Source organism: Seriola aureovittata, chromosome 5 (genome assembly GCF_021018895.1).
Source record: "Seriola aureovittata isolate HTS-2021-v1 ecotype China chromosome 5, ASM2101889v1, whole genome shotgun sequence".
In the NCBI taxonomy this organism is placed as follows: Eukaryota; Metazoa; Chordata; class Actinopteri; order Carangiformes; family Carangidae; genus Seriola; species Seriola aureovittata.
In genome coordinates, this window is record NC_079368.1 from 20412552 (window position 1) to 20427680 (window position 15129).

The following is a 15129-nucleotide window of genomic DNA, read 5'->3' on the forward strand; positions in this document are numbered from 1 at the left end:
ACACATGGATTTATTATTGTTTAATTACCCAACCAGGTAAAACTGGTTTGTGGTTGCTATTAAAGCAAATATCGGACAGGTAAAAAACCACCACAGCCACGCAATGGACTTAAAAAAAAAAAATTAAAATGAAATAGTAAACTCTGACATCAAAACACATCTCTACAACAACTAATCCTCCATTGTTTCACTACTCATGACTGAGCACCAGTGTTTGCTAATATTAGATAATGCATGGCATTTGATATTGGAAAGCCATCATTGGAAATTAAGGGTTGCTTTTACCTCAATTTGGGGGTCCAAGTCTTAAACTGGAGGGTTTTACCCCCTACCCCCTTCCTAAATTCAATCCCTTGAATCAGATCATACTTTGTTGTCCTCAGACAAGCAAACTGTTTCACATCCATAGAAAAAAAAAAAGCAGTACAACACAATATTACAAACAGACTGGTACACATTGGCGGTTCTTGGCTATCTGTGTATTACCTGTGGCCCACTGAGAACACATCTGCTTTGTTTGACAGGTTGAGAAATGAGTGAGGTCTGCAATAAGTCTAACCTGTGAAACACAACAAACAAAACATGTGAGGAATCTGGTGTAATGCTACAAGCGAGTCAGCTTTGTTTTGGTGTATGCAGTTTGAAACTTGAGTCAAGTGTCTGACCCACGGTACTGCAGCAAACTTGTCTACAAATACCATGGGTCAAATGCTTGACTGAAGTTTTTAAAGTTAATATACCAAAACACTGCTGCCCGTAACAAGTAGCTGGCAAATAAAGTTTAAATTTGTAGCATGCGAATGAATGCAGAGGCTGGGTTCGATGATTTTTGTCTGTCTACAGAGTCCCTCCTTTGACCTGATGGATTTTATGTTCTCCTGCTCTCACCCACCATCTCACTTTCTGATGGAGCAGTTCAGACCACTGAATCTCTTCTCTCATTAAAATGGGTTTGTCTGGGCGAGAATCTCTGATCTGAAACTGGAACCATCACGTTTTGACAGTTTTGCTTGACAAGTCATCTACTTAAAGGATTTCTAAGTCATTAAAACTGTCACATTGGACTAATTGATTAATTGACTTATCATTGGTACATTGACTTGAAAAGGTAGTAGTTTGAAAGGGTAGTGGTAGTCTCTTCAGAGTGTATAGTCAAGTTAATTTTTGCCAACAAATCCAACAATCTTGTAGAATAAAACTTAAACCACATTTTATGCCAGTAACAACATTACCACACCATTGCTCATGGCTTCACGTGGAAACAGCATGTAGGAATAAAACTATTTCAACCAGACAGGCTGTGCAGTCGAGGTGTGTCAGTGTGCACGAAAACACATCCCTGAGAAGCTACTGAAAAGACAACATGTCACACTTCGCCTTCCTGTCAACTTGTCACTCCTCTACTCTGGCTCCCCCGGTCCCAAACCACTGGTTTCACTTCTCATCTGGTCATCCCCTCTGTCTCCCGCTCATTTTCTCTCTCCCACGTGGGCTTGCTCTCCTTTTCAATCCCTTGTTTTACTGTCTTTTTTTTCCGCCTTGGGTGTCTTGCTGTCTCCTCAGCATCATGTTCAGCTTTCAATCCACTACACTCGCACGACTTCCATCCCCACTGAGAGCACTGCGCCTCCCCCTGGCCTCTGACAGCACACTGACACCCACCCGTAGCCCAGTGGGAGACGCCAACAGTTTAAAGAGGAGATAACAAGAGAGGGAATGAGGGAAAATGAGTTTTTTACTCTTGCGGTATCATCATCCGACCATCTCAACAGGTGATCAGCAGATGTCGTCACGATGAGACATCAAGCCACGATCAGAACAAAGCTTGTGGGCGCACGCAAACACCTACACACACTGGCCTGCCAGACACACCCTCTGCGTGTCCATGAAACACGTGTATTAACAAACATGCTGTTATATTTAGTGGTGACGTCTGCGATGGCAGTGCAGCAGCGTGTCGTGGTTGCTTGGATGATTTGGTGGTGCAGTGGTTGAGATTTTTCGAGATATGTCTAGATTCAGATCTGCTTCTTCTGTAGCAGTGAGGGTTGAGCTATTACAGGATATGTTTTTTTGATGTGCCTCCTTTTACAGGCAACAAACAGGTTTCCCTGTCTGATAAAATCTAAATCCACCTTCTTTACTGTGATGCTCCTATATCACTGTGTTTGAAAGAAATATGACACTGTCAGATAGAAACCGTAATGAAACAGCTGTGTGACCGATTCGTCTTGAATTTCTGCACCAATAACTTAACCTTAATTTAGAGTTTTCATGTGACTGGTAAAGATAATGCTGTAAGATTTAGGTGTTAATTCATACTTTTATTTTAGTTAATTAACTAAATTAAAATATATTTACAGTGTACTGGTGTATTTTAAATCTCTACACATTCATTATTCGTGTTGGTTACAATAACATTGTACCCACAAAGGTATTATTGCTGGTATTTGGGAATAAAAGGGCATTGTTAAAACTCAACAACATGATATTTGGACACAGTGGTGCCTGTGAGGCCCCTGATATGGACCTGTGTTCCCTCGAACCGTATGTTAAACCCACTACAACAAAATCTGGCTGTGATAATAGACAGTAATTTTAAATTGGCTCTTATCTAAGGTTAAGTCCTTTATGTCGTTATATTATTTTGAAATGGTTCAAGGCCAATATGGTAGGTCAAAGTAGAACCAGGAAGCCCATTTCTGAACTATGATGAACTGTTCAATAATGTCACAGTCAACCATTGTTTTCTTTTCCGCAGAGGTTTGGCTAACCTGGAGATTTTATTTACCACATTTTTAATTGTTTGACTGCTTGTTTTTTGCTCTGCTGGACACTTTATACAGCAGTATATGCAGATTGTATTACTGCAACCACACTTTCTCTAATTTCAGTCTTGTCGTATCACAAACAATATTCAGACATATTCAGATATTTGAATAACCTTCATGTAAATGCCATAAGAGAATTTTGACCAAGGTGTGAATCATATGAATCAAAATTTTCAAATCAAAGGCTTAACGTTTAGAAAATGCATTGAGTTTGAGAATATTTGGATTGTTGTATTTATAGTGCAATGACAATAAATTCCCTCTAGATTACATTTGGCATTGGCTTTACTATACTGCCTCAGAAAATAAAAATAAAAAGCCTACACAGGGTAGCAGACTGCCAGCTTTTATTCCAATCAGGAACGATGCCACAGACTTCTGAAAGCAAGACAACTTGCTTTGGATGAAACAGCTCAAAGGGCTCGCGGTAATTCTCTGTTGTAATCATTATTCTAGTCACCTTTATTTCATTTTCCACCAACTTTATTAAAGCAGCAAAGAGCAGTGACTGCCAGAGATATTATTCCACAGCGCCATTTGCATAAAAAGCAACAGGGTGCTTTTCTAGCCATATGGGTCTATGCAGAGCTCTCTGCATACTTCTGAGGTAAAAAAGTGGAGGTATGCAGATGGAATCCTGCAAATAATTTACTCTCTTAGATGGACACAAGTGTTAATTAGAAAGAGCCAGAATATTTTGCAGTATCACTGTTGAGATATGCCAGTTGAATAGTGCTAGTTAGTTAGGCAGGAGGCTGTGCAATATTCATGACCCAGCCTTTTTAAAATCCTCTTGATATGTCAAAACGTAAAGGAAATATGTCATTTGAAGGATCGTCGCTTTCCTGCTCTCTCCTCTGTCCGTGATGAAATGGAGCTTTTACTTGAAGGCGTCACTGTAATTAGCGTTTCTGCATGTGTGTGGGGGTGGGGTGGGGGGGGTGGTGGGGAGTGTGTGGATGAATGAGTGTATGTGTGTGGATGAATGTCAAATTTGCTTTTTTTTTCTCTTCGCTTCGCTTTCGTTGCATCTTTCAAAATTTATGGGTTTTATAAAATCAAGAAGTCAAAATACTGACAAAATTGATATGTTGGTGTTGACATGTTATACTTGAGATGAATATATTTCAACTTTTTTCTAACTCGCCCACACGATCAAAGTCTAACTTAGAAAGATCATCAGCAAGAAAAAACAAGCCATCGTCGACAAACATCATGACTTTTTAATCCTGGATTGATGCAAATACATGTTATGCAAACTTTACATCGCACTTTGACTCACTTCAGAGCAGATACAATAGACCTTTAATGATTTCAAAGAAAACTGGGACATTGTAACAGAAGGAAGAAGGTAATAAACATGACACATTGAGTAATTTTATCACTCAACGATACAGACAAAAACTTTGGTGTTCCTGTTTACTCTGTGTGGGAGACTCTGGGGGGATAAAAGACTCAAAAATGCTTCCTGAAATGTGAAACAAACATGCAGTGATTTCCATCTGTGAGATATGCATCGTGATGTACAATCCTAGACTAGATCAAAGGGCAACTCGACTATTCACACCTTCGCTGATTTCTCTTGACACTTGACAAGTCACCCACCTCCCTCTTCTTCTGTCTTCTTGTATTCTTTAAGTTTCTCTTTCCTTGAACTTTTCAAATGCTGGGTAGAAAAAGTTTCTGAATAGATGCTTTTAACAACTGTGGAGTTGACAGCCCCCCGTTTTCAAAACCAAATTTGGGAATCCTCTCCTTTCTGTCTACATTCATTTCCCCCTTTTTCCCCTCCCTGAACGTCTACAAGTCATTGCGAGGAGAGGATAAAGGCATGCATGCGGGGAGATGAATGGTTTAATTTAGATTTAAATGGCGTAAAAGTGGGCTAATCGGAATAGCTGACAAAAGCTCTATGACGGAGAAGTGATAACCTGCTTGCTGCTTCCTTATTGCAGGAGATGGGAATGAAGTGCTGGGTTGGTTTACAGGCCTAATTGCATGACTCAGTGATCCGAGTGAGAGACTGACATGGGAGGAAAAAATTCCAGTGGGATTTAACACTCAATGAGCATTACTTTGCATGATTCACAGCTTTAGATTTTTTTACTTTAAATGTCTGTTTTTGATGGATAAACTTTTTTCTTTCCTTTTCATATTTAATACTCTCACCTGTCACTTTCATGTTTGTCTCTGGATTTCAATCAATGTCTTCTCTTCTGTTTGCTTATCAACCTGCTTTTGTCTGCGTCATGTTTTTGCTGCTTTGGTTTTTCTTTCTTTCTTTCTGCTTCTTCTCCACTGCTTTTTCTTTCTGTTCCGTCTTCCTGGCTCAGTGTGCATCTACTTCACCTGTCCTTCACTGTCTGGCCTTGGGTAAATGTCTCAGACATGATTTAAGAGTCCCATTTATAGACTGAAAAATCAGATGTCACTCAACTGGAGAACTCAATCAGGCTTGCTGCTGCTTTTCTACATGTCATTTGACACAATGTTGTTACTCTGAAAAAAGTTAAAAAGAGGTTTATTTTTGTACCTCTGGATGAATTGCTGTATGCAATTGTGTATATATCTTAATGCGTTATTTCCTCTTGGGCCTGTATGACGAAGCAAGTTCAGTTCAATTTGATCTCGATTAACATTACAGGGGGAAGGGAAGAATTGAATGTTCGATATTCTCTTCAGTAACACCTCATTTAACTAATCATTCCAGACTGCATTTTAACCATGGTGACATTACAAGATATAGTCTGTAATGGACATGGACATTCTGCAGGACAACGCCAAGAGAAAGGAAGCTGAGAGCAGGAGTTAAAGAAACTGTGTGAATTTGAGAGAAAACTTCTACTTGAAGTCATAACTTTTCACAGACATTAAACACATATTTACAGTGTATTGGTCAGTCTGTTTCTGCTGCCAAAAGCAGAGAGGAGAGAGATGGAAAAAGGAAGGAGTTAATGCCTGATAAGGTCTGTCTGTTTCAGACATTTGCATTAAAGATTAACTGGAAGGTAATTAACAGTGAGTGGATTTTGTTTTTCCAACATAAGACAACAGAGGGTATTTATTTCCAATTATCATCACAAAATGGCCTCATGTTATCCTGAGTTGCAGTGAGTCATGTATTTAGTGTGGTGTCCTCCGTTTGTCAGAGGCCCTGGTGTAAAAGCTATTTTATTCATGTCGGGATTCTGTAGTAATAATGACTCTGTTATTCCAGTGAGCTAATTGGTCAGTAGTAGGGCTGATGACAGGTTTTGAGCTGCAGCTTAGGTTATATACCCCTGTTAAAAGCGAGCCATCTTAAACCAGCTCCTCTCCAGGCATGTTTTAAAATACTCTGCTATGATTAATATTTTGTTTAACATGGTCTTCCCACAAAAAGAAAACGGAAAACTAGGTCTAGAAGCATATCTTCGCTTACTTCCTCAATGAGAACTTCTGGATCAGGCCTTGTGCCCCGCCCACCACCTCTGCTGACGCTAGATTGACAGGTGAAAGAGCAGTGTGTGCCAAGATGGTTTGTGTTACTCAGCCACATGTTTGAGCCTCAGTCAGACCCAGACTCAGCTGAGGAATCTGTTAGGACCAAAATCTGCAACTAGATGTATCAGAACAGTTAGAGCAGTTAGCATCTTTTATTTGTTTGTGTTCTTTGTTAGCTTGTAACGAGCAGTGGCTGACACAGTGTAAGTAGTTGTGCTACTGTAACAGTTCTAGAGAGAATGTCATTGGTTCACTGCTGTTCCAAGGTGGAAATACAGTTGTCTTGTATCATATAAAAAACATCTAATGGACAAGTTAACAAGGTTAAAAACTTGATTTTCCTCAGAGGGGGTCTTCAAATCAAAACTTAGATGGATAAAAGACTAATCTTGCTTCATGACACAGGACCCAGACTTCACCACGGCTCATGTTTTTGAACCCAAGAGGCAGCCCGAGCCAGCAAGTAAGTTGTGCGACAGTTCACTCGGTTCATAGTTACCTCCCTACGACACGAGGTTCTGTGCACTTAGGTGATATCTTTAGTGAAACACATAAAAGTTTTACTAGAGCAAATTCTATGACAAGCTGACAAAGACAAATTGCACTTTCAGGCTTAATTATCCAAAACTCAAATTTGAAATGACAGGTCCCCCCAAAAGGAAGCAGGCGGACAAACAAAAGCTGGTGATTATGGGAAATTATTGGTGACTTGAGATTTGACATGAAAAACTCATTTAAAAAGATGTTTTTCAAGTAATTTTAAGGCTTCTGCCAAAAAGCAAGAACGCAACCACAGAGACAGCTGTTGGGTGTTCTGCGGTAACACCCCTTGTCAGTTTGGTCCAAAGAGCTAATTCATTAAGCCTTGATCCCTTCACTCAAACCTCAACTTTCAAATTCACGCTGATGCTTCTCAGATGGTTCCTCGAGTCTAAACGGATAAAACTTCAAATTGTCATTGGCTGCCAACCCGAAAACCTGGCTGTGTTTTTCTGAAAACTTGCAAGGTACTTTTGCTGTTTCTTTAACTTGCTGGATTACAGCAGCAGTTTGAACAGAAAGGTTTGCCTTAGTCAAACACTCTTTGTGGTGGAAGTGAACAATGGCCAGACAGAGGACAAATCTTTCCTTTAAACCTGGCAGGAATATATTAAAATGATTGATTGTGACTTAAGCTGTCTTTATGTTTGGTCTTTTCAATTGAGGGAGATTATACAGATGAATTGTGTGGGTGCTATGAAATTGATGAAAAATAATGACCACTACTGTACAATCAATTCCTGCTACTGCTAATACTGCAGCGATTCTTCCATCCACTGCTGTAATGGAGCTATCTGTATAAATCTTTTCTTAAGACAGTAATTTTACACTTAAACAGCCTTGTGATGATTATGTATGTAAGTACAATCTAACAATTAGTAAAGCTGACAGAAATATTATTTGTCAGCATCAATAATAGGTTACAAACATTAAACCCACCATCAAATTCAATTGGAAATGCTTACTAATGCATGATGATATCAAATGAACTGGTTTTCTTTGTCCTGTCTTATATAATCTTCTCTCTCTTCCTATCCCGTCTGCTTTTCTCCTCCTGACAGCAGTTTGTTTTATTTTCTGGCCTCCTGCCAGTGGCTTGTGAACATAACACCCAACCTTGCACACTGCATCATGATCACTTAATCCCATAATTATACGGGTACAGTACACTGTACTTACCGTCGGTGCCATCACATCTATGGTGTGTTCTCTGTGGTCATGTAAAAAAATGTTGCATTGCAGCAATTTTGTTTTGTTAGTTTGTTGGGTGCAGCATTACAAGTTAACCGGAGCTGGTGTGCATGGATTCAGAAGTAGTTTGTTCTGAAACAATACCCCCCTTGACCTTCAGAACAGATAGAACAAATTAAACTATGTGATAAAATGAAACTCTTATCATCAATCTGTTGTTTTCAGTGCTCTCCAGGAGACATTTAGCAGTAACAGTATTGGAAATGACTTCTCTTGGTGCCCCTTGCCTTGTCCATCAGGGTCACTTTCATACCTCTCTGAGAGCTCATGTGAACTTGTTGCATTCAGCCGGGGGGGGGGGGGGGGCTACAGTATATGTAGGTGGAGAGAATGATAATGATAGTTAATGACAGAAGTAGAGAGAGAGAGTTTTTCCAGCCACTTTTCATATCACTTACTCAAAATGCAACATATATTGCAGCTGCAGTGTATTATGGTCTGTGTGTATGCACTACTGTGGGTGGAGAAATTGAATGGTATCTCTGTGTGATTGTGACTGAAGCCTTTGCACCTTAATGTTGCTGTTATAAATGTTGAACATTTGTTATTTGTTTTATTCATTTTATTTCTCCCCACTTTTATTTTTTAAAAGGAGGGGAGATGTGGGCATCCCTTCAAATGCCTCAGAAATTCTTAGCCACATTCCAGTATGTTGTCTACACTATTCAACCATCTAAGGACGTAAAAAATACTTTCTACCAACAGAATGGCCAAGATGTGTCAAAAGTTGTTTGTAGAATTTTTCCCTCAAAAAAAAAAAAAAAAAAAAAAAAAAAAGGACAGCAAGGCATCGCCTGAAGGTCATACAACCTACCATAAAGCTTTAAAGTTGTGTCCTGTTGTAAGGCCAAGGTACATTGTCACACTTCATAACAACAGCAAGCATGTACAGACTTGACATCTTGGTGCAGATATTTACTGTCACTGGAATTTAAATAGCTTTTTGCCTCAGCTCAGGCAGCTATCAGCTATGCTCTATGCACCTTGGACATGGAATAATCCGCAGAAAGATCTTAAATTAGATACTTTTATAGCCATTGAAAATTTTAAGGGCATTGCAAAAATGTGGTGAATGAGACTTGTACTTGTTTTTCTTGTGAGGCCATTGAGTTTTATGTTTTATGCTGTTTCAAGCTTTTAATATGTTGTGATTTAATATGTTTTTGTATGATTGCTACCTTGGCCAGGTCTCCCTCTTTTTATCTCACTGGATCTTCCTGGTAAAAGATAAAGGACATAATAATTGTTACCCTATCCCAGGTTTGATGAGTATACATCCATCATTACATTTTTTTCCTTTTCTTGTCTTGTTTCCCTCAGAGCCAAGAAGAAGACCAAGCCCTTGAACCTTAAGATCCACAGCAGTGTGGGCAGCTGTGAGAATCTGCCCACGCAGCGCTCACCCCTCCACACCGAACGATCTCTGCGATCCTTCTTCTTCCCCTCTTTTATCCCGTCCACACCTCCCGTCCACGCCGAAACGCCCTCTGCAAGTAAGAGAACTCTTCTTTTTTTAATCAGCTCACACTCAAGCATTTATGACATTAGATTTTTTAATGCCTTTAATATATGTCTTTCATATTCTAATCCTCTATGACATCTGATTGCTTAGTTTTCAGGCAATGTTTCATTTCTGCTCTCTGCCTGGTTCAGTTAAAAGAAAGGGTAGTGCACTTTGGGGTTGAAAACTGAACTTGGGTTGAAGGATTATCTGCATTTGTAAACCAAAATTAGTCTGTATTACTTCTCTGAAGACAAAGCAGTCCAAATCCTTTGGAATGCATCTTCTTACTCTTGTACTAAAACCAGCTTTGTAACAGTTGTCTAATGTAGTTTTGTAGTTTTTGACCTCAGTGTGTCAATCTGCCTTGAAATCTGGGCACTTAACCAAACCGACCTCTCCACAGTGGTAAAAAAAAAAAAAAGACCACTCATATGCCCATAATCATTCTTAACACCACAATCCTTTTTGTTAAAAATATACTTAAGTAGAGCTCTGCTGGAAAATGCAACAAATGAACAATCAGGCCAGAGCCATAATGACCGGAGGTGGTGTGTTGCTGCACCTTGGCAGCCTTATTGGTTAAAGCATTACGTGCATACTGCAGAAGCCATTAGACTGAGGAGGAGAGGCAGAAAAAATAGAAAGTAATGGAGGTCATGTCAGGAAAGGAGTGATGTATGGCCGTCACTTAGTGTTGTGAATAGTTGTAGACCTTGACTAACAGGTATGTGGGACACAGCAGTGCATATTCATTTGAGGCATGCCGTGGAATAATCACACACCATATGCATGAAAGGACACAGAAATAAGGATGGGAAAAAAAGACCGATTTGGGAATTAAGGTATAAATTCATTGGCATACTCTCAATTTCTAATGCATGCATGTGCATTAAGAGTATCAGTACAGTTACAGTTTACAGAGGGTTTATAAATTGCAATTAAGGGCTTTTTTCAGTGATTGAAAAATAATTTACTAATGCTTCTGCATTTCTAAACCATTAATAAAAACACAGTTCGACAAAAGGGACCTGTGATCTTCTGGAAAAGTGCTGCAAAAATATATACCAAAAACATACCTTTTTAAGGATTTAATACAAAGTGACAAACCAGCTGCAGACTTAATGGTTAATGTTTGATTGTTAAAGGTCCCATATTTTACACTTTAACACTGTTTTTATTTGAAGTGTTGATATCCATAAAAAGATGTATTTGTGGTTTTAGAAACCAACCAAAAACCATCTCAGTGTAGTCCTACAGCTCCTCTTTGGAGCTCTAGTAACAACAGGTCAGTGAGCCGATCAGGAGAGAGGCTCTGAGCCTTTCTTCTGATTGGCTGACTGTTTTCTGAGTGAAAGAATAAAGACCAGATTTCAGGTAAACACTCAGGGAAACCCTGAACTGCAAGGTTGGATGGTGGGTCTGGGTGGGCTTGGCGTCGGGCATTGCTGAGAGTGGTGACTGCTTTGTTGTGACATCACAAAGTTACATAAGTCCTGATTGCTTGTTTTAAGTCACAGTTTCTGAAAACAGGCTGTGTGTGTTTCTTTGTGGACTGAGCACTTTGATACTTCCACAGTATGAATGTACAACCTAGATCTGCTTTATAATCAAATAACACATGGAAATCTCACTTTATGCAATATAGGACCTTTAATACGTCATTAATATTTAGAATTTAAGACTTAACAGATTGTTGTAAAAATCCCTGACTTCACATCTTTTTCTGTTGGCTTAATAAAAAGTGACAAACCAGACTTAATGGTTGATGGATTGTTATGGACTCGACCATTAATGAGTCACCACTTTAGAGCCATCTTTCATAATTTGGCAATTTAGGGTTTTTCTCTTGAAGTTCTTAACTGTATTTGATCCACTTGGTATCATCCCACAAGGTTAAACAGATTTGGAAAGAAGGTCCTTTATATTCTCTTAAGTGTGATGACATATTTGTTCTTGTCACTATAGTTTATGTTGTCTGCTATTCATTCCAGACTGGAACACATGGTTATATATATAAATATGAGATGTGCAGACATAAGGAATTGCTGGCTGTCAGACTTCAGCATCAGTCTTGTCAGGGGAGTTGTTTTCTCTGCTTAATTTGAATTATAATCTTACTCTGAAAAGGGGGAATCCAGACCTGCTTTTTCAGATAAAGGTAGAAAGTCAAGTACCTAAATCTGAAAGTTAAACGAGTAGGGACATGATATTTGATCACAAAGCTGTAAATAATGATCAAAAGCCTGCAGTCATTCACAATGAAGCCATCTCCCATGTCTCCACCTGTATGTGTGTGGGAGTGTATACTGACAACCCACTGAGCTGGAGCGTCTAAGTTAACAGCGTCTGCTCCAGGCTAGAGCACAGATAGTACTTCTTACGTAGACGGAGAGTTTTTTAGGAGGAAGTACATGCTGCTTTTTTTATCCTGCTGTACTAGAAAGCATTATTAGACACGGCGGGTATCGCAGCTTTGTTTGGAAACCTGCCTGTACACCCTAAAACCCAAGATAAGCTGTCCGCTGTGGACCGCTCTGAAGGTTGACGGAGTTGTACATCTTTATACGCTCCCTCAGAAATATCACCTCTAACATCTCACCTTAATATGACCTACTTCCCTCAGGTGTGCTATTTTAGTTATCCCAAATACAGGTTAGACTGCTAAAAAACTTTGTTTGAGTTGGTGTCAATTACAGTTGTAAATGCCTAGAGCGAGGTGCACAGAGTTTCTGTTTGTGTATCGGCTTATTTGCATTTCTTTTTAGATTAACCTGCTCCCGGAGTGTAACTGATCTGTCTGTGTATTTACAGTCATAGCATCAACGTTTAACTTTGTCATCTTTCAGTCACTTAAAGCTGCAAGTTTTTGCTTTTTTTGCAGATGTATTGAACCCACTTTCTGCCCCTTCTTTCACACAGATTTCTTTTTATTTAAGTTTTTCATTTGGTTTCGTGTTACTACTATGTTTGTACCCAATATGTCAGAATTGTATTGTTTGGTGAAATAAGAAAGAAAATGCAGTGCTCTGTGGTCGATAGAAAGTCTGTTATGTGACAAAACTGTGCTTAAAGGTCCTGTATTTCACACTTTTGTTGTGTTGTGTTTTGATATCCTGACAAGTTACAGCACCAGTATACAGTATATTGTTTATTTGTGATTTTAAGCACCAAAAAACATCTTAGGCTTTTCTCTGATCTAGTAACAACAGGCCGGTGAGCCAGTCAGAAGGGAGGTTGTGAGCCTCTCTTCTGATTGGCTGTCTGATTTTCGAGTAATAAATATATAGCAGATTTCAGGTAAAACACTCAGAGAAACCGAGTCTTGCAAGGTTGGATGGTGGGTCTGGGTGGGCTGGGTGGGGCTTGGGGCATGACTGAGAGCGGTGATTGCTTTGTTGTGACATCACAGTTATAGAAGTCCTGACGGCTGGTTTTAAGGCTCAGTTTCTGAATACAGGCTGTGTTTATATAGAACCTAGACCTGCTTTTTAGTCAAAAGACATGGAAATCTCACTTTATACAATATTGGACCTTTAATAATACAAAAATAGAAGAGTGAAACATCAGATCACTCAGGGCTTGATGTGCTTACTTGTACATAACTAAGTAAAGTGAAATGATTTCTTACGCCTCAGTTTCCCTGGGGGTAGTTCGTAGTTGTTATTTTAGGAACAGCATACCTGTGTGTTTGTGTGTGAACGCCTGCGTGAGCATGTGGACAGGCGCGCGTGTGTGTGTGTTTGCACTCCAGTCAGCCAGGCTAAATAGCCGTCTATGTCCAGGTCTATGTTTGGGATTACGGTATCACTGCCATCTGATACGTCAGGACCCTCCAGCCAACAGCATTAACTCTCATCTGTCTATTCACCTGAATCAAAACAGGCGGAGGACCCACAGGACTGGCTGAGGTGACCAAACACTGTCTGCTCAGGATGAGTCAGTGCCCAGTCCAAGCTGAAATGTCAGCGCCCTCCTAAGAGTTTGTTTGGCTTTTCACCCAGAGATACTGTCTGTGATAGCGTGGTTATGATATGTTTAGATTTCATAAAAGATTCACAGCAGTGTATCTTTGCTCGGGCGGTCTTCGGCGCGTAGTTGGATTCTAGATAAAAAGACGCAGACGTTATCTGCAGATAACTGAAATTGTGTGCTGATGTTTGGTCTATTTAAAAGGATAAGGCTGGCAGTATTCTCTTCTATTCTATTTTCCATCTTGTAAACAACAAACCCCATGGAACAAACAATGTGTTAGTCCCTTTATTATAACTGTTTGACTTTCCTCCAGTTTCTACTGAAGATTTAAAATTACACACACAATCAACACAAGAACTTCTCTTAAGCATCAAGTTAGTGGAGTTGGAAAACACTAACTAAAAACAAAAAAAAACAAGATCAGTATTGGCAAACTTATTAGCAATCCAGTCCTTTTCATTAAAGGCCCTGCACATGGTAAACCCATACACACAGCGGTGGTGAAGCAAACTGGAAATCCTCCATCGCCTTTGCGATCTATGACATCCTCCAAAGGGTGCAGTTCCTGAATTGAAACACAGCTAGCCACTGACTCTCCTGTTGGCGTACATGTAGTTGTAGTGACATCCTGTGACCCTCCTTAATCACCAGCACCTGTGAGGGTGTGAAGGCCCTTTATTTACTCTTTATCTCCTTGTTTAGTGCCCTGCGTTTACTCTGATTATGAGCTCATAAAATGCAGTGGGCATCTAACCTGTGCCATGGAGAAGACTATTGCTTGCAAAACTTAAATTACTTTAAAGTTCTGATGCACAAACACCAACAAAAGTCTGCAGACAGACAATAAATATGTGTAATCATGCTAATGCATGGAGTTATGTGGGCAGGCTTTGCGCAGTGGAATCACGGTTCATTTTTTCGCACAGCGCCTGTGTTATGTTAATGTATGCGAAACAGAAGTTTTAAAAGTGTATTTCACTTTTTGCAAGCAAGCTAGCATAATGTTTTTTAATGTTTTTATTTTTGGCTGTTTACCCTCGTGGTCGACTTGAATAATAAATATTCAGTTTTCTGTGTGTTTGCTCTTGCTCAAGGTGTTATGAAAAGTCTTTTTTTTTTTTTTGTCTAATGTGAAAAGTTATGGTGGTCACAGTGGGTCATTTTCCACCGACAGCTCACCTCTAGCGCCTCAGGCTGTTTGAGCTCACACAGTTGGAGCGGACAGACGCCCCAGCTTGTGATGCTGCCTCGTGTCCACTTGGAGGTCCACCACCAGCCCTGGGACTCGACCAACACACACACACACACACACACACACACACACACACTCACTCACTCACACACACACCTGCTGCAGAATTGATGTGTGTGTGTGTGTGTGTGAGATGGAGAGAGAGAGAGAGAGAGTGTGGGAGTCTGTGAGTGTGTGCTTGTGGATATAAATGGCTTGAATGTTCTTCATACGCTTTGTGCACAGTTCACCCTGTTTATTTCTACATGTGTTCTAATGACGTCACCCGCTCTCCCGAACCCTCACATAGACGCTTT

At 39.9% G+C, this 15129-nt stretch overlaps 1 protein-coding gene across 1 annotated transcript in view; it reads left to right on the forward strand.

Moving 5' to 3' along the window:
• ksr2 (kinase suppressor of ras 2) overlaps window positions 1-15129 on the forward strand; it is a 96450-nt gene that overhangs the window by 41197 nt on the left and 40124 nt on the right. Inside the window, 1 exon segment of the mRNA XM_056376087.1 lies at window positions 9426-9598. Coding sequence (XP_056232062.1) covers window positions 9426-9598 — 173 coding nt within the window.